The 20,783-nt window shown below is 36.1% G+C and overlaps 1 protein-coding gene across 6 annotated transcripts in view; it reads right to left on the bottom strand.

Annotated features, from left to right (window-relative positions):
- The window catches only part of Creb1 (cAMP responsive element binding protein 1), a 64,625-nt gene extending 44,214 nt beyond the window's left edge, over positions 1-20,411 (bottom strand). For 3 of the 6 annotated variants that reach the window (XR_006855863.2, XR_006855865.2, XM_058578224.1), the window contains exons 1-2: positions 19,513-19,649; positions 1,228-1,349 (exon numbers count right to left, since the gene is read on the bottom strand). Coding sequence is in view for 4 of the 6 variants with exons in the window: in XM_058578224.1 (XP_058434207.1) it covers positions 1,228-1,341 (114 nt within the window). In the remaining 2 variants the exon portion in view is untranslated. Of the gene's footprint in view, positions 1-1,227; positions 1,350-19,512; positions 19,758-20,278 lie in introns of those variants that run through there. The other 3 variants (XM_046463114.2, XM_058578226.1, XM_046463115.2) reach the window with 3 other exon arrangements.
- Positions 20,412-20,783: the final 372 nt, after the last annotated feature.

Here is a 20,783-nt window from a genome sequence, read left to right as displayed (position 1 = left end):
AAAAAAAAAAAAAAAAAAAAATTTCGTCTTTACCAAGAATCCTTTCTCAAGATACCACTATACACACTTTTCTGTATCAAGAACACAAAACCTACAAGAAAAAATATCAGTAGAGTGAAAAGAATTCCCATGATGACACTATATAAAGGACTCAGAGGACATCCAGACCAGATAGAATAGTGTGACCAGAAATAGATATATTGAGAATTGAATCACTAAGATGCCTGCAGGGCAGAATGCTTGGATGAGCTCAGATTCTCATCTGTGCTTGTTTAACTTGACCCTATAATGTTTATGCCCTGCCTTGTCTGGGTAAATTCACCATCTCCAAGTGTATTCACTTTATCTTATTTTGAGAGCTGGAAGTGGGCCCTGGGTATCTTAGGAAAAACTCCTGACTATATTCCTGCTGGAGCTCCAGGATCTGGCCCACATTTTAGCTTAGCCAGTTTCCCCAGCCACGACACACTACCCCAATTGTGATGAGTCCTCAATTTTTTAAGACTCATTCTTGTTCAGTAACTTCCCTCAGAGCTTTTAAATTCTTGGGAAACTACAGCTAGATATACCAGAGCTTCTACCAGGGTTATTTTTCCTAGGAGCTTTCATCTTAAATAGGCAATACCAATTTCTTGCCTAGCAGATTTCCATTTCCTATTTGCTTTTTATATTAACCACCTTTCTCACGTGTGTCCAGGTACAAAGTTGTTAACAAAATATTTTAGGGAAAAAAATGAGAACAAAAAACTAGTACAAGAGAATATACCCTTAAAGACAGGATGTTTAAGACAAAGACAAAAATCAAAGAACTCAGTATTATCTTTAAAATATCAATTTATTTGCCTTATCCTATTTTCTAATTTAAGCATATATAAGCAGTGGCTTTCATACTATCTCTACCTCCATGTTGATAAGTTCTATGATAGGAAAAAAAAAATCTGTCATAACCAAGGTTCTCGCCCTTGTTTGAAAGAGACAATTAATTTACACATCAGTTAAAAATGTCAATATTTCTGGATCATGTAACTACAAATACTGTATTAGTGTTTAATGATACATTTTACTGTTATGTTACTGAATTAATACTATTATTTCTAAACATAGCCCAATATTAAGTGAACAGGAAATGGGATATTCAAACAACATCTCTGCAATAGAACCGAAATTCTCTTGGAAACATATTCCTCTTGAAAGAGACACAGGTTGGAATCTCTCCATATTTTATACCTGGGCTAATGTGGCAATCTGTGGCTGGGCTTGAACTGTCATTTGTTGATTTTCAGCTTCTGTTACAGCTGCATCTCCACTCTGCTGGTTCTCTGCTCCAGATTCCATGGTCATTTAGTTACCTACAATAATATGGAAGAGTGTTACAAGCACTACAGTGCTTTGTGCTTTTGTGACTTTAAAGGCAAATTTCAAGTTATAAATAGGTATATGTGGTTGTTAGGAAAGCAAATGCATTTAGAAAACTAGTTAAGATATAATGTAATTGAATTATTAGCCAACTTGTCCCAATTTGCTTAGCTATAAAAGTTCTAGTCCCTTTAATAAAACAAAACAACCCAACAACATCAAAAAACAACAACCTATTCCCTTGATTATTCTTCAGAATGTGATATTAATTCATGTCGAAATAAGGGACTTCTTTATTCCTTGAATCTTCCCTTCTTGGCACCAACAATTGTAATTTTCCCAAATAATACCCATCAGGTAGAGAGGGGATAGGGAAGAAAAGCAAGCTAAAAATGACAGTCTGTGAGACACTGGCTTTATGGTACGTCCTATAAAAGTATTTTCTCCTAAAGGAAGCAGCACAAAAATTATAAAGCACTCTCATAGGAGATTATTGGTGGTAGAACAAAAATCAGCCCACATTTTAAGAGCCTAAGTTGTGTTTAGCAATACAGAAAAGTGAAATAAAAGACCACCAAAGCCAAAGTAGAGGCTCCAAATATTGAAAAAGTTAGTGTTCTGATTCCTTACTCATGTATAGTATGCAACATTACACTATCAACATACATACTCACACAGAGAAATAAACTACTTTTTTGAATGTTTAATTATGAAGTTCTGGCTAAGTCAATCAGAACTGACATTTGTTAATTTACCTTGTTTTGCTAAGAGCTTAAAGGTATATATGTTGTGTAAACTGGTATTGCATGGCAGCAAGAGTTAAGTGAAGAGCAATTACTAGTAGCAAAAATAGTCAGGTTATGGAAATTTCTGATAACTGGGGAAGCAATCCTGTCTAAAACTTTGGGGAAAAAAGGGATGTTTCTAGTGTACAATTGTTATCATTCAGTGCCTACCATATTACCCAACAAAAATGAATTTATTATGAGGGAATACTTATAGTTATTCCACAAATAACACAAAAAAACCCCAATGCTTTTCCAGAATAAATTGCATTTATTTTATTACTCTGAAATTAATATTAAAAATTGTTACTGATCCTTATGTTATTATTATACATCATCACAATATATTGCATGCTTATACATCTTGGTATCATCATAGAATTCTACAAAAGTGTTTTACAAGTAACAAAAATGGAAGTGAAAATATTTCTATGGAAATGAATATAAATAGTTTAGAAATATTAGAATCCACAAAGCACAGATGACAAAGGCAAACATAACAGACTTGAGTACATTATTATTTAAAACATTCATGAAGTCCCCAAGAAAAGTGCTCTGAGAGAAATATCTTCCACAAATAATCAACACAGTAACATCCAAACTATAAAACAACTATGAGTAAATGAGAAACTCTCATTATTGACTAGTTCACAAAGATACATTTCAGGGGCTTTCACTGTAAGATTTTTTTAATACCAAAAAAATAAAATAATCATCCATCATTAGAAGAACCATTTTAAAAACATTACAGCAGTAAAAAAGCATGAAATCTATATACAATATAATGACATACTATTAACGATAACCATTTATGTAAAATACATACACACACAAGTAAAGCAAGTGGTTATAAAGATGCATGCATGTTTCAAAAAGGTATGAGAAATTAAGCACTAAAGTGGTAGCTCTGAAGAGGAAGAGGATTTATAGAATTTTATAGGACAATGACTTTTAATTTGTATTCTTTATATACTTTAGAATTCAATATTGTCTGAATTTCCCTTCTGTGAACATAGATTCAGGATTACACTTGTACAATTTTAAGAAACCTTTTTTTATATTGGAGATTGAACACAGAGTCACTTTACCAATGAGCTATAGCCCTATCCCTTTTTATTTTGAGACAGGGTCTTGCAAAGTTGCTGAGGGTAGCCTAAAAGTTTCAATCCTCCTGCCTCAGTTTTCCAAGTTGGTAGGATCATAGGTGTGCACTACCATGCCCAGCTAATTTTAAGAAACATATCAGATATAATGTTAAAACATTTTAAAACTATGAATCAGATCTATACTCCAGTCATGATTTCAAGATACTTGCTGACAAAATTTTTCCAAATCCCAGCTAGTTTTTAATCTAAACTGTTTACCCTACATTTCCAAATAGTACAGAAAACTTTTTAAAAATTATCAAATAACTTTGGTTATCATCATTTGACATAATTCTCTCAGCTGTTATACCAGGTATACTTACAATCTGTGCTCTTTTAAAATACAAAAATCTTTTAAAAAAATGTCAAATGTAATACACAACAACAATAACAACAGTTCATCTCTCCTAAAAGTTATCTACATTTTTGGTGGTGGTGGTAGTGGGGGATGGCATATGAAAGCAAAATACTTAATCTCAATAACAATAAAACAAATAAATGAATCCATTCAACAGTATGGGACAAAGTAAATAGACTCCATAAGTTGTTCTCCACTAAATCATCACTTTAAACAAGAATGAAAACAAATACAAATTTATCACAGTTGGTAAAACATACATAACAATTTTAAAAGACTTCACTCCAAGCCATGTTTTTTTTTAGTTATACTGTTATCCACATGCAGTTTCTCTCTACCATTTGGTTAAAAGCAGTCTAAAGCATAGATAGATCATATTCTTAAATCTAATATATGGAGACTACTTAGCTTTGTTTTTGTTTTAATTTAAGGCATAGGGCATCTTTACATCTTTTTGTTTCCAAAAAAGGGGGGGGGGGTGGCTGGGGATGTGGGGATGAGGCTCAAGCGGTAGCGCGCTTGCCTGGCATGTGTGCGGCCTGGGTTCCATCCTCCAGCACCACATACCAAAAAAAAAAAAAAAAAAAAGATGTTGTGTCCGCCGGAAAAAAACTAAAAAAAAAAAATTAAAAAATTTCTCTCTCTTAAAAAAAAAAAAAAAAGGATTTATCACTATATTTTAATGAAGGAACAAAGCCATTAATTATTAATAGGTACAAAGACACATTAAAAACAGAAAGCTTTCATCTTACTTCCCTCCTTAATTGGATTATATCCGCCCCCCCTTTTTTAAGGTGCAAAATTTCCAAGGAATATAAGTCATCATTTAAACTTCTAATATTTTATCCTTTAGTTCAGATGGCCTATAAATTTTCAGGGTAGGAGACAGCCTTAGTTTTAAAAACCTTTAGCTTCAGTAAATACCACCCACTTGGGCAATAGCAGAAATACAGTCTTTTGCTGGAAAATTTAGGCCTTTCTCAAAGTGCTGGTAAGAATTATTTCAGGAGAAACGACTGTTTCAGATAACAAACTCTTAAGACACAACTAAAACAGATACTACTTTTATATTTTTCAACTTGAAGGTAATAAAAAAGCAGTCTCCCAATTGGAAAAAACTCACATTTAAAGTAAATACATTAATTCAGGTCTTTGAAAGCTTTTGCTCTTTTTGTTTACATCTTCAGGTATGGGGAGAAGAGACTGTACAGCAAGTATCAGGTACAGAATTTTCAGTTTTTCTATTAATCTAGTATCAATCTAGACAGCAGTGCTATATCCAGACATAGGATTAGCTTAATTAGAACCAGTACATGGGTTGCTAAGGTTGTTTGAAGACTGCTAATTCACTAAACAAATGCAAGCTTTTGGGGAATCTTGGGGGGTGCGGAGGACCAACACTGAAAAATGCATTAAAATAAGAAAAATACCAGGTACATATGAACACAGAATGCTGTATGAATACTGAGCCTGGAATATGAGAAACAGAATGAATCTGAAAATAAAACATAGGCCTGATAGTTTTGTGATTTTTGTTCTTCCAATTATTCTGAATTTTAAAATTTATTTGGAATCGATGTTTAAGATTTAGGGATGTTCACAATTTATCCTAAAAAATTAAAGAGAGATTAATCCTTAAGAAACTGTGAATTGATAACAGTGCCATGCCTCAAAGAAATAATTTTTAAAATTATTTTTTAAAAATAACTTTTGAAAAAAATCAGTTCACAAAGATACATACATACCATTTTGCTATCATGGTCCTCAGAATTCTACCTCTTAATTTGGAAAGTAAAGTGAAGCAATTCTGTAGTATTACTCCCCTATCTTGAGGAAAAAAGAATACTGCTGTAGGTAGTTGGGGGAAGGAGCCTAACCCTTGGTGGAGCTGGATTTGTTGCCAAGCGGCACTGTCACCAAGTGGCTGCTGGATAAATTACTTTAAATTTTGTTTCAGTTTCCTCATCTGTAAGAACAAAAAGGATGGGTTAAAAGTCCTCGCTTCAATTTTAAATCTTCTAATCTTAGGAACTAAGACCACATGAGAGGTAGGTACATACACATAATTACACAGGCCATATAAGAAAATAATATTTACTACTAAGGAAGTACTTTGTAATGAAGGATGCAAATTTACACTGTAAAGGAAGATAGATTCGTTAAAAATAGGTCACCTAGTCTCCTGATTTGGGACAGTGGTATCATCATTTAAGCATTATCATGAGAATGTAATAGAATTTTGAGATAGTACTTTAAAAAGTGCTACAAGACCAGACCATCATCCAATAAAGAGCCTCTGTTTCACATGGTAGACAGTGTCTTACTACATTGCTCAGGTCATAACTACTGTTACAGTTATTAAACAATTAAATAGTCCCTTTTCTCAATTAGAAAAAAAAAGAAACAAGCAATTATTCCTTTCCATCTAAGAAAGCGCTAAGAAATTATTAATCTGTTGAGGTTTACTAAGAGTAAAGGGCTAAATTACTTTTGCACCTTTCCACAGTGAAGATAATAACAGGTATTTAAAAGTTTTAGTTTAGGTAAAGTGTCAAATGAATGTTTCCATGACCTTTGAAGTAAGAGAATATATAGTAGTCATGAAAGTAGTGAAATTCCAAAGAGGCATTAAGAATGAAAACAGTATTAATAAACCTGGAGTATTAATAAACAATTAATAAACTTATCAGAAAAGTGACTTTTCTGATAAAAAAATGGTACATAAACAAAGGCTGAAACTATATATAGAACTTAAGAAAAAGGTGAAAGTCAGTGGTTGGCATCAGACTTTCCATAGAAAACAAGAAAAAAACAACAACAGTAATACAGAATGGTCACTCTAAAGCAACAGGTAAAATAAGAATATAAGAATGAGTCTCAGGACTGGGGTCATAGCTTAGTGGTGGAACACCTACTTAACATATGTAAAGCACTGGGTTTGATTCTCAGCACCACAAATAAATAATTAAAATAGAGGTCCATCAACAACTAAAAAAAATAATAATAATATTGTCTCTTAAAGTCATTTGGTTTAGAACTTTTATAAATGCAATGGATTTTGCTTCTAGTCTATATAGCAATACCTGGGGGAATCTGCCATAAGTGAACAATACACTTTACTAAAACTAAAATAAAGTCTAATATTTTTGTCAATTTACATTATAGATGTCTTGTTTTAAAGTATCATATCTGAATATGTATCAGGCATTGTTCAAGCTTCTGGAGATAAAACAATGAATAAAATGAATCTTTAGAAAAAGTTTGACTTTCTAGAGACTATATCTAGCAGGTGGGGGCAGGAAACAAACATAAAATGTACAAGTCAGATGGTGAGAACTGTGTAGAAAAATAAAGTTGGGAAAGATGTTGAATTGATTTTCAATATTATAAAGGCTAATCAATGACCTTTACTGACAAGGTAGCATTTAAATTCATCTATACAGGACTATACTGAAAAAGGGACTAATTCTGACAGTACTAATTCCCTATTTGTCTATAGAAAGTTAACACAAATCTCCAATCTGCAAATTAAAGCTTACCAAAGAAAGCCCATATCACCATTTTTTGCTAAAAATCACTAATAAAAGGAATGCTGTATATCTTCAATTTGTTGTTTTCCCTATAATGTATTGACCTTTAAGAAATGCTCCAGTCCTTAAGATTCTTAACATTGTAATTTACGAAAAATAAGCCTACCTTCTCCACAGTCAACTTTTTAATCCCCCTTAATTTATGACAACTTTAATCCTGTTTTGGATGGGGTAAGTATTCAGAGAAATAAACTGTAAATTTTGGCTAAAGAAGAAACAATGCCTTTGTAATTAATGAAACACATTCTGGGTTGTTTTTATTGTTGTTGTTGTTTTTAATGGAAACGACTTCAATTAAAAATGAGGGGAAAAGCTTCCTCTGCACACTAGCAAGTGGAGAACTCTGGAACTCTCACCAATTTCAGGGATTTAAGATGATCACATAAGTAAAACTCCAAAGTCTCCGGTTTATTCATAGCAAAAGGCATATTTGGGCACATTATTTTAAAACTAAATGACTGTTTTATTGTCACTGTCAACTACCTTAACTAAAAATATTCTGCAGAAGTATGCCCTCAAACACCTACATGTGATACATAATCTTTTATAGTTATTTTGTTTCTGTACTCAGTTTTCAGGATAACTGATTCAAAGCTTTGTTAACACATCCTTTGACATGTCTTAATTTTTTTATGTATTATGACTAATTTACTAAAGAAAGTTCAGGTACTAAACAACAGACTTTCCAAGAAACAATCAACAACAATGTTAACCTAGACATATTTGTCATTTATCTTTATGTCTAATCTGTAGTCAATCAATACCGCAAATTTAGCAATGCTCCACATTTCTGATGCTAACAATAGTTTACTGGTGTTAAATACGGCATACCTTCATTGAAACCAAAGAGGAAACAAAGGATTTTCAAATACTGTACGAGTATGTATGCACATGTGTACAAACACATATCCACACCCAACAAAACATATGTCAGCCTCATCTGTATAATGTATAGACTGATTACACAACAAAATAAGGTGATATACATCTTAAAGGAAGAAGTCAAAAACAGGAATGTGTTTAAATAAAATAAACCAGTGTGTTTATCAGAATAAAAAAATTCTGACATTTTTCAGAAAGTTTTCTCTGTGCTCCTACCAAGGTTTGTCTGTCTTTCATGGGAACAAGTCTTCCTTTCAGGCTCTTATCTTCATATTAGAAGTCAAGAAAAGTTGTAATATGAAGTTAACTCCATGACTTGATGACATTTAAATTATTTATAAGACAAAAACAAGAACAAGCTTAAAGATTTCCTTACATACTTTCATAAATTCTTTGTGTTATTAAACACTAGTAAAACCTCACCATACCACCACCAGCAAAAAAAAAAGAGGGGCACACAGCAAAAGGAAATCTTTGCAATGTTATTTAATAAACAAATTTCCCAATTTATTCACTAATTTGATTTAACTCAGTGAATGGTTTGGTTTCAACATATTTTATGATTTTTGTAGTTTTGTGATTACCAGGATATTTGACTATCAACTTTAATAAAGTCTATTTTTAAAGCATGTAGCACACCTTATGAAAAAGATACTTTCCTCAAAGTTAGTATTTAACAGAAGTGAATCAGAAAAATGTTATGTGATTTACGGAAACACTGCATGATTTATGATGGACATCTCTGAATATACGACTAAGTCTATAGAACTTTCAACAAGAAAACTTTAGCACTTTCTCAAATCAAAATTTTTATTCTTGTTTTTAAAATACTGGCAAAATTTACTTGCCTTGTTTTCCCTGAGGTAAGACTACTGGTAGCTCTGAAACAAGCTTTCATGTATCTGGTCACCAAGAGACAGTGTTGCTTAGCAAAGCAGCAACCATGACTATGCATTATTTTAGATGGTAACATTTTTATCCCATCTCTTCCCATTCCCCTTTATTATAAACACCCACCTAATATGTTTGTAGCTTTCAAGAAATGTTGAGGTATGAAGTGCTACTACATGGCTTTTTGAAGCTAGTTTTTTTTAAAAGATTATACACTTCCAATATAGTTACTTTTATATAGGCTACATTTATGTTGAATTACAGGTAAAGCTATCTTCATTATTATGTTAAGTTTTGCTTTATAAACTAGCTCAATGATGAAACTGTAAGGACTCAAAAAGTTATACCCTAAATTTAAATATTTATAGCCTACTATTCCATTTACTTAACAAACCTAAGTGACTATGTGAAATCACTACATTCAAATGGGAAATAAATAGCCAAGTGTTTTTGGTTTCTGTTTTGAACTAATATTTGAAATGGTGAATTATTTACAAATCAGACACGGAAGAGTGAAAAATTCAGCACATGTTATGCTAGGAGTCATAATGACAGGAATTCTGGTTTTACCTGACTTCACAGAGAACTGGAGATGTTACACCACATAGCTCTCAGTATTATAAAAACTACGCATTTGGCAATGAAACTGCATAGACTACGAAGCAATAATGCAAATTATTTCAATTACATGCTGCTCACTAGTCAGGCAGCAAAGAAAAAAGCCCAAGAACTCAAGATAACAAAGATATATTGGACTATATTTAAAAATTGTCCATGGCTAAACCATAAGGCCGAAAAATGACATGCAGTCAACAGCACTTTATGTATAGTTTGTTTTTGTTTCTTTTACATTAGAGTTCACTCTTGTGCTTGTACATTTTACGGATTTGGACAAATGTATAATGGCATGCATCTATCATTATAGTACCATACAAAATATTTTCCTCTTTGGACAGTTTAGACAAAAAACTCACTTCAAGGTCAAGTATTCTATTTTTAATCTTGAAACAATCAGCATCAAGTTTAACCTTGCAGGTACAGCAACTATTTTTTTACCACCATGGGCCTGACTTCTGGAAAGATCATTTTGATTAACATAATATGCTATTCTTGTGTTTCAGAGGAGGGTAGTACTGGAAAATAAATCTAATTTCCTCAGTTAAAAAAAAAAAAGTATCTGGGCTGAGGTTGTGGCTCAGCAGCAGAGCACGTGTGAGGCCCCGGGTTTGATCCTCAGCACCACATAAAAATAAATAAATAAGATGAAGGTATTGTGTCCAACTACAACTAAAAAATAAATATTTAAAAAATGTTTTTTAAAAAAGTATCTAAGTTTATTAGGTTTAAACTGACCAAAACATGCATGTCTGCTTCCTTTAATCTGCGCCAGGATTGCTTTTAACCTTTCCTTTCAAATTGGTGACCCTCTAATAGGAAATCATTCATGAAAGAAATGTCGGGACCTCCTACATAAGTGTTTTGTTGAAAACTATGGGGCAATAGCATAAAGCATACAAGAGTCTTTTCCTCAAAGGGCTTACAATCTAACAAGAGACAAAAGATGTACAATATATGAAAAAAGCTTGACAAGTACAAACTAATCCTATGACCAATTTACCTACAAATTCCCTTCAAACATGTAATAAGTGATTTAAAAATATAAACTTCTAATTGGAAATGACAGAATACAATGAATTATGGAAAAAAGGAAAACATGAGCTGGCCACTTAATCTTTATACTGATCAACAGATCTGATTAATAACATAATGAAATAAATACATTTTTCCATAACTTGGTAAAATATTTCAAGTGAGCTACTTATAAACCCAAACTAATACTGCTTATGAACAAAAATTTCAGTAGTCATAATAAGACAAGAGCCTTGAAAACTAGAAAGAATGCTACAAAAGAATGAAGACGACTCTGATTTACTATGAGGCTTTTACACAGCAAATACCTTAGTTAAGGTCTCCAGAACTCAGTTTAGTCATTCGTTAAAAATGAAGAATCATTACTCCCTTCATGCATAAAAGTCTGTAGATGAACTCCCCAGTACAGTATAGTTTATGAGTAATATATTATGCCCACACTGAAATCATGAATACTCTTATAATAATAAATAAATCCTCAATGGTAAATCCAATTAAAATGTTTGATTCAAAGTTTTCATTTCCTGATTTTCAACTTTGCTTTTCATCAGTCACTCCCGAAAAGGAATATGAACACAGAATAGGGGGAAAACTAGGAGGTGGCGTATAACTCCAAATATACATTAGTGGCTTTAGTTATTTTTCACTAAATAATGGGATCCTGTTTGTTGGGCTTTTATAGATATTTAGAAAATACCTGAAACAGTTAAATAAAAATTTATGATGCTTTGGAAAACAGTCTGTTATTTCTTCAAACAGTTAAGTGTAGTAATCACATAACCTAGCAGTTCCACTCCTAGATATATATACCCAAAAGAAAACATGTCCACATAAGTGTCTCTTAGTCAAAAGATCCAAATGCATATGACTAATGAGTGAATAAAATGCTGAATATTCAGAAAATGGACTATTATTTGGTAATAAAAATGAAACTGATACTACAATATGGATGAACTTGAAAACATTATGCTAAGTAAATCACAATGAACAATATGATTCTATTCATATGCAATGTCCAGAATGTGCAAATCTGGAGATAGAAAGGAGATTAACAGCTGCCTAGGACTGGCATATAGGGAGATTATCAGGGATGTCTAGGAGATGTGGTGTTCCTTTCTGGGGTAGTGAAAATGTCCTAAGGTTGACTATGGTGATAGATGCACCACTTTGTATGCAAACTAAAACCAATGAATTATACCATCAAATGGATGTAGTGTATGGCATGTGAATTATATTTCAATGAAGCTGATAAACAGTCTCTAAGGTCCATTTTTAAACTAAAATACCTGGAAGTCAGGAAATCTACATTTTAGGCTAATTGATCACATAATTCCTCTGTATTTACCTTTCCTCCCTCTTATGTATTTAAAGCTCCCTTCCTTAAAGTCAGGATTCCTAATATGAATCCATAATCTTTCTTTACCAATTCTGTACATATTCATAGTAAGCTCATTCTACTTCAGTTCCTTCATTTTTGTCTCTTTCAATGCTTTAAAATACACTTTTACCTCCCTATTCAAGTTCTTTTGAATTCTATTTAAATTCTACTTTCCCCACAAAGCCCCTTCTATTCTAAACTTTACAATTCTTCAAGGGAACAGTGAAAATTGATATTCTGCCACTAAAATAAAAAACATTCTTCCTTAAGTATCATCCCCACTGTTGCATCAAATACTTTAAGGGTAGGAGCTGTACCTCAGGCTTTATTGTTTATAAAAACTAGCACAATCTTCATTTAATACCCAGGTATTGTTTCTATAAATACCAAATAAAATTTCTTGTGATCATTTTACCAATTATAATAAGCTCATGGCCAATGAAGGTTCAATGAATAAATAATTAGACAAATGGCAGTACACAAAGTCCATGTATTACTATTATTTCTTCACTATGGTGTTCTAAAACAAGATACTTCTGAGCCTCCTATTACCATTTATATGAACAAGGATAAAACACTCAAAATGACTCATTTGGGGCTGGGGTTATGGCTGAGAGGTAGAGCACTTGCCTAGCATGTGTGAGGCACTGGGTTTGATTCTCAGCACTGCAAATAAATAAACAAATGCCTGTCAACAACTAAAAATGAAAAGGGGGGGGGGGGCTTCTTCACCCTTGGCTGGATTACAAACATTTTTAGTTAACATCTATACTATCATACAGATATTATATATACTATTAAAACCCACTCTCACATGCAGATAACCAGCTCATTAGGAATACACTTAAAACTGATGAAAGAAATCAGAAGTTTCAAGGAAAATTCACTAATCTTTGGGAAAGAAACTTATTACTGTAAGTCAACTTCTAGACCTGCTTCGCACTCCTAGGAAAGGTCATTAGCTAGCTATTTTATCTTCTCACTTAACTCTTCTTCAGCCAAATGTCAGTCTTCTCTCCTTTCAATCAATCCCTCTGACCTCTTCCTCTCCAAACATGCTTCTATTTAGATTAGTGATCCTAGATTAATCTGACAGGAGAAAGAAAACTGATAGATGTTTTCATCTTTGTTCACACAGCCAATCTCATGCATGGTAAATTTCTTTATTAATTTACTTCATTAGTGAGAAAAAAACAACGTAAACATTTAAGAGTTTATAAAAGAGTAGTACTGGTTTATTTATTTATTTTTTGTGTGGTGCTAGGGATGGAACTCTAGGGCTTCATACATGCTAGTCATGCACAATTATCACCAAACCACATCCTTAGCCCCAACTATTTTTTTTGGGGGGGGGGGGTGATGGTGGGTAACCCGGGATTGAACTCAGGAGCACTCAACCACTGAGCCAACCCAGCCTATTTTGTATTTTATTTAGAGACAGGTCTTACTGAGTTGCTTAGCACTTCACTTTTGCTGAGGCTGGCTTTGAACTTGTGATCCTCCTGCTTCAGCCTCCTCAGCTGCCGGGATTACAGACATGCACCACTGCGCACAGCCCAACTTTTTTTTTTTTTTTAAGTTGAGATATGTTAACTACCCTAAATCACTAAGTGCCAGTTTTAAATAAGTTTTCACTGCTGGGGATGTACAGTGTTTATATCAAATTACAGATAATTATTCATCACTGGAGATATTGTCTTCTTTAGGTTAGCAATTTTTATCTGTTGGAATAAACATCAGAATATGAAAGATTAGATTTATCTTCTCATTTAACTCTTTTTTAAAATTTTGGTAACCTAGTTGATAGATAACCAAATATTCAAATATCTGGGCAAAATATAATAAAATATATCTTCATAAGAATTTGTCTGGCAGATCTAAAGAAAGAATGCAAAACAAACAAAAACTAGGACTCGAGAGTGTGCATATGTTGTGATGAGAAATGTATTGTGAATTTAAAAAAATGATTTGTCTTACCTAAGTTTCATCTCAAAAATCTAAAATTTATAGATATAATGTGGAAGAAATTCAAAATCATATTTACTTCCTACAACTTCAATAAGCTGACTAGGTGTGGGCTTGTATAAAATGCTGGAGCTAGCATATATGTTAAAATTAGCTGGAAGAATAACATACAGCCATTTTCACATCATCAGTTAGTTGCTTTAGTTCAATGACCTTTACTTCTACCCCAAGAGGTAATCACTGATTCTGTTGACACGCTGCAAAATCATTTAACTCTCTGGTAGCCTGCAGATGTGTTCCAGAAGGAAATTTTCTGCTTTTACACAGTTCAGTCATCTATTCCACTCCAACCCCAAAATCTGTAAAAAGACACCTGGCTTTGTAAAGCCATTAATCAAATACCAGGTTAAAAAAAATAGCACATATCAACATTTTATTTCATATACTAGGAAAACCCAAATATATTAGTAAAAAGGTAATTTTATATTAAAACTTTGGCATCATGGTCACAACTGTTTAACTATCAACTTCAGAAAATTAATTACACAATCACTGTTTTATTTAATAATTTTTTGGAACACAAGTGGTATGTGTCCTTGTCTCTAGATCAGTAATCACTTTTGAGTTTTAGTCAACTTAGAAAATTTACAGCATGTGTATTTTAAAGATAAATACCCTAAGAGCATGTATATTTAAAATGTACCATAGCTTAATGCTGCTTTGAAGATCCACGAAAGAAAAACAGAGAGACACTGAAACTTGTTTTGTGCATGAGAAGAAATGTGTATTACCTGGTTATCAAGTTAAGTTAATGAGTATGTAAAACAATGAATGCAGGGAGAAAGCTAGTACACTAACCAACCTTACTGGGTAATAATATCCATAAATTGTCTTCTTTTAAAGGGGGAAAAATCTGGACTATATGAAACATTCTTTTCAGAGACCTTTAGAAACTCTTTTGGCCAGAATACCTGAAGGAAGCAGTCTCTTGAGGACTGTAAGAATCTCAATTAAAGTTAAACTCAGATGAATTTCACTTTGTGAGTTAGCTCTTACACCCAGCTTGCTTGCCTCCTTTGTGTATACTGATGATTTTAATAAAACTTTTAAAAACTGGAGAAAAACACATCATTGTTTATAGCAGCTCAATTCACAATACTAAGCTATGAAACCAACCTAGGTGCCCTTCAACAGATGAAGAAAATGTGATATATATACACACACACACACACACACACACACACACAATGGAATATTACTCAGCCACAAAGAATGAAATTACGGCATTTGATGGTAAATGGATGGAACTGGAGACTAACATGCTAAGTGGAATAAACCAGCCTGCCCCCCCCCCCCAAAAAAGGCTGAGTGTTCCTATGTGGATGCTAAGTCACAAAAAGAGAGGGTGGGAAGGGGAAGAATAGGAGTTCACTGGATTAGACAAAATGAAGGGAAGGAAGGGGGATAGGAATAGGAAAGACAGTAGAATGAATCATATGGAACTTTCTTAAGCTCATATATACACAACCAATGTAACTCTCCATCATGTACAGACACAAGAATGGGATCATAATTAGAATGTTATATTCCATATATGTATAATGTGTCAAAATATACTCTACTGTCATGTATATGTGAAAATAAATTTTTTAAAATGGAGCAAAAAATAAAATAAAGCAGTTGAAATATCAACTTCTGGTCACAAATTATTTTGTATTTTTCATTCAAATGAAATGTTTTTCATGGCATAATGGCAAATTCTCATTGTTTAAAAAGTCCAAAAGATCTAAAAATAAAATCAGCTCACTAACTGGTTAATAGTTATAAGCATATCCACCTAAAGAAATGCTTCATAATTTATATATCTATATAAATAAAAGGGTCTTTTATGTTGATACAAACCAATTGTTAAGCCATGTTGGGGATGAGAAAGGAACTGAGTATTATGAGTGTACAATATGCTATCATTTATTTAAAGGCAGATACAGTACATACATATTTGCTTGTATACGTATAGAATATCTCTGAAAAGACAAAAATTAGGCAACATTTCAGTGATGGGGAAAGAGAACAGGACATTTTGCTTATTTTATGCAAATGAATTATGAACCATGTGAATACATTACATGTTCCAAAAACAAAGCTGAAAATATAAAAATTACAGTCTTCCTCCTTACTTCACCAAGGGTGATTTCTCTTTCCTCTGATTGCTTTCTAACAAAAAAGTATTCTGCCTTATTAGTCATTGTGTTCACAACAGTTCCTTGAGGGTAGAGGAAATATAGTGTAATTCATCCTTGGATTTACAGCAGCTTCTGGTCCAATGTATTAAACATGATTAAGTATGGATAAGTTAAGAAACTTGCCGAAGGTCCCACAAAGAGGAAGTTAAAATAAAGCTCAAGATGAAAAGCTGTAATTAGTTGATTCTTCCCTCAGGTACTTAATGTTACATCCCTATAAAGCAGGTACTATTATTCTAATCTTATGGATAAAGAAACTGAAGCTAAGAAAGATTTAAAAAAAATTTACCCTAGGTCACAAAATTCTTTGAGGGTAGGTACATGACAGTAGTAGCAAGGATGGGATTCAAACCCAGGCCTAGGATTATTCTAAACCAGATGTTCTTTCAACTACATTCTCTGTCACAGTAAGTGCTAAATAAATATTTGAATTCCCATAAAATGTTGTCTTAAGTGATTCTGAAGTAGAAATTAGTTCACACATGGGCAAGAAAAAAAAATCCCGCATTTTTCTACTCCCTGACATCTGTTACATTCTTAAATTCATATTTGAGCTCTATTCAAAATAAAGAGTCCATTATTGGAAGTTACACCATACATAAAGATTTTTGCAAGACTATTTCATGGACTTGGCTATAAGCAAAATTATGTAGGTATGGCTACAAAAATATCTATGGAATAAATGAAATGATAAATTTCACTGATACCCTAATAAGCATTAAGTTACAATAATACTTTCTACTGTGAAAAAAAAGGAGAAATAAGGTGAAGTGGAACATACATCATTCTCTGTAACTATACTGTACCCAAACAAAATCAAATATCTTAGAATGAAAAACAAAATAAGCTACTTCTCTAAGAAATCAAAGTTTCTACTAATCAGATGTAATCAAGAATATGAGTTTATGGAAAGCAGAAAAATGAATTTTATGGATCAGGTTTTCTACATTTCTTCAAGCTTTTATATGAAAAATAATTTGTGCAAAAGAAGTAACACAAGAGTTTTAAATTCCAAAAGAAGTCCTCTTTTATCCTTCTTTAGACAAATTCTAAGAATTTATTTGCTCTTTGCTCTATAAATACATGTATCCATCAGGAGGGGTGTAAAAAAGAAGCATTTTTACTGACCCCCCCCCCCCAGAGTAGAAGTACATTCTAGAACCAGATTCCAGGTGCGTGTTCAAATATTAAAGAACATAAAAGTTTGAAAAGTACCTGAAATTGCTAAGAATCACAAATTATGAGTCTATAAATAAACTTTAAAAGATCTTTTGGATAAGACTAAAGAAAGAGCACATCAGAAAAAAAATTTTGTTATAATCTCTTAATAATCATTGTTGTATGTTGTCTACAAAGGAAAAAAAAATTCTACTAAACCGATGCTGGTTGGTAGAAAATCTTTAAAGAAATAATAACCACTTATCATCAATACTATATTTAACTTCCTCAGTGTTTGGAAATAATTTTCCCAATCCTAACAGAAAAAAACTCACTTTACTGTATCTTTTCATTTCCTTGGCAATGACAATTTGCTAATGTTGTCTTTATTCAATAATTAGCAATGCAAAGCTGGTTTTGGACTTGGATAGGAAAAAAAAAAATCAGAAGACAGTGCTTATTACCAATCAATAAATTTATTCCTAACCAGAAGTTTTGTATGTATCACTCCCAATTCAATCATACAGCGACAGGTATATATTAAAAATAACCTCATCTTTCAAACCACATACCTAACTGTAAGGAGGACTTTAAATTAGAAAATGAGCAATAAGCGTAAAATATTTCAATAGACAGCAATCAAAACTATCTTAGACTAAATCTTTAGAAGGCAGACCTGATGCAAGCTGCGGCTAGAAAGAAATTTTAATTTCGTGAGAAGGTATGACAAATTTAAATAGGTCATACTGCAAGTCCTTTAAAAATGCCTTTTAATCTTTAATGTATCAATGACTTATGAGGTCCCCCTTTCCCCACATGAGAGGAAAAAAATAAGTTTCTTAGCTTAAATTGTTGTCGGCCTTCCAGTGGAGTTATCTACAGCATCAGAGAAAATAATGGATCTTTATAATGCCCATTTTAATAAACAGTATTAAATTAATTACTCATTAAAGTTTAGACAAAATACCGGAGAAACGTGGTATACCCCGGGGTGAGGGGAGATCCAGATGACTCAAACACCTTTGGCAAGATCGCCCCCACCAAAAAAATTGATGTAAAACAAGAGTACTTTGGCTAATATTCGTTTCTAAGAAGGGTTTCAGAATGATAGACTTCAAGAGATTATTACCTTAGTGAAAAGGGTTAAAACCGAAACTGTTTTCAAACACCAGCTTCCCTTTTACAAGATCCCAACAGTTTCTTTAAAAAAGTTATAAATTTGTTTTTCTTAGCACCCCCTTCCACTCAAAAAGAATGCATTCCCATGACTACTTTTTTTTTTAAGCGGGGTGGGGGGGCGTGGGGGAAAGAGTCAAAAATTCCCTTAAAAAGCACGAGCTCTCATCTCAAGTAAGCAGCGAAGGGCAGAAAACAACATTTCCCCAACGGTGTTGGGAGCAGGGGGAAAGGGCAAGAAAAAAATACAGCACGAGAGAAAACCTTGGGTTTCGAACTTTATTGCACAAAGAACCGAGAGGACAGCAGGTCGGACTTTGCCGCTCTTCCCCTCGCGAAGCGGGCGCGGCGGACACGGAGGCGACCGAGAAGGCGGCAGGCACCTTCACCTCCTCTGCCCTCAACTGTCGCCTTCTTCCTCCTCCACCCCCCACAGGCACCAGGCGGCAGCCGCCCCGGCGGACAGGACAGCCCGGCCCGGCCGAGTCGGGCGGCGGGGGCCGGCGGGCGGCGCGGGGGGCAGCGCCGGGCCGGGCGGGCAGCCTCCCCCGGGGCGGCTCCCGGCTCCGGCTCCAGCTCCGCGCCCGGCCCAGCCCGGCGGCGGGAACGCGGGCGCCAGCTCGCCGCGGCCGGCCGCCCGCACACACCCCCGGCCGCCGGCTCCCACCCCGCCCGCCGCCCCCCGCCATGAGCGCCGCCGCTGGCTGCAGGCAGAGTCGCTGCCGCCCCGGCCGCCGCTGGCTCCAGTCCGCCGCCATTATTCTTTGTTCGCTGCGAGCGGCGGCGATGTTGTGGGGCTCGGGCGGAGGCTCCATCTTTACCGCGGCCCCTCCTGCGAGGGGAAGGCCCCGAGCGCGGGTGTCCGGCGCCTCCCCGTCCCCCCTCCGTCCCCCCGGCTCTCTCGGGCTCCTGCCTCCTCCTCCTGCTCCTCTTACCGGTGGTACAAGCTCCTCCGTCACTGCTTTCGTTCGCGGCCCGGATCTCGCTGGAGTTTTATTCTCTCCCCCACGTAACACACCGCGTCAAACTACACCTCCGCCGCGTCACTCACCAACACTCCGCTTCTCCCAGCCGCCCGGGCCACAGGCAGCAGCAGCCGCCGCCGACTGAGGAGCCGCAGCCAGGGAGCCAGCCAGCGCCGCCCAGTGCCGAGTGCGCAGCGGCCGCGCACGGAAACAGCCGAGCTCAGCCCGGAGCAGCTCGAGCGGCCCCGCCCCCGCGGTGGGGGCGAAAATTGCCGAAGACTTTCGGGCTCCTTCGGGCGAGGCGGAGGGCCTGTGCGGGGAGAGGGAAGGAGAAGGTGGGCCGAGACCCTCTGTGGGAGGAGCGGTTCAAGCCCTTCCACGGCGTTCGAATGCATAAAACCGGGTGGCGGAAATTTGGAGGAAGCGGGGTTTGTGTGTGGCCAGGTGGGGAATTCCCGGGGTGTGGGTAGTGTTGAAACCCCCGCGCTAGCCTGCCCCTGCGGCGGTGAGTGGCGGGCTCTAGGGCGGCTGCGGCGGGGCGGGTCTGAGCCGCTGGCCCCGCGAGCCCGGGAACTTTCAAACGTTGGGACGCGCCTCCGGGGCTGCGACATGGCTGAAATGCGGGAGTCCTGCTGCTGCCCCTCGACCAACGTCCCCGGTGTCTGGGGACTGCGCTGGACTGCCTGTCGGGAGGGGTCGGGGCGTTGTGGGCCTCTGTGGGAAGAGTTTTACCGACCTCCCGTCTTTCCGAGCGCCTCGGAGAGCGCTGTGGCCGCTGGCCGAGCTGTTCGTTTTCTAGGGTGAAGGTTGCGGAAGTCGTGTCATCTCGCGGGGTTCAGCTCAGCAGTGAGGCAAGGCCCTGGGTGATTTCAGCCGCAGCCGGAGTTCTCAGAGCAGTGACCTGTCCTGACCGAAGCTGCTCTGCGACACTGGAAATCTGTCCTCACTCCACCTGCCCGCCTTCCCTCAGACAACATCCTGTGTCGCTTTCTTTTCTCAGCCGTTTCGTACAGCAGTGGTTTGCACCCCATACACCCTTTACTTCACCCACCCATCCTAAGTTGACAGTGTGACTTCCGTGGCTTCCAAGCTACTGCAAACTGCTCTCTGAGGTCGCCCAAGGCCAACCATTCTCTTATAACTCTCCATTCTCTTATTTATTGAACCCTGCAGTCCTCTCCCTGGGCTTTCAGGTTTTTAAATTATTTCTGTTCATTCTGGACTCCGCCCCTTAACGACTT

The sequence above is a fragment of the Marmota monax genome, unplaced genomic scaffold, assembly GCF_021218885.2.
Source record: "Marmota monax isolate L192 unplaced genomic scaffold, Marmota_monax_Labrador192_F-V1.1 WCK01_AAM20220418_F8-fsc00095, whole genome shotgun sequence".
Lineage (NCBI taxonomy): Eukaryota > Metazoa > Chordata > Mammalia > Rodentia > Sciuridae > Marmota > Marmota monax.
Note: the sequence above shows the minus strand (reverse complement) of the source record. Positions and strands in the feature narration are given on the sequence as shown.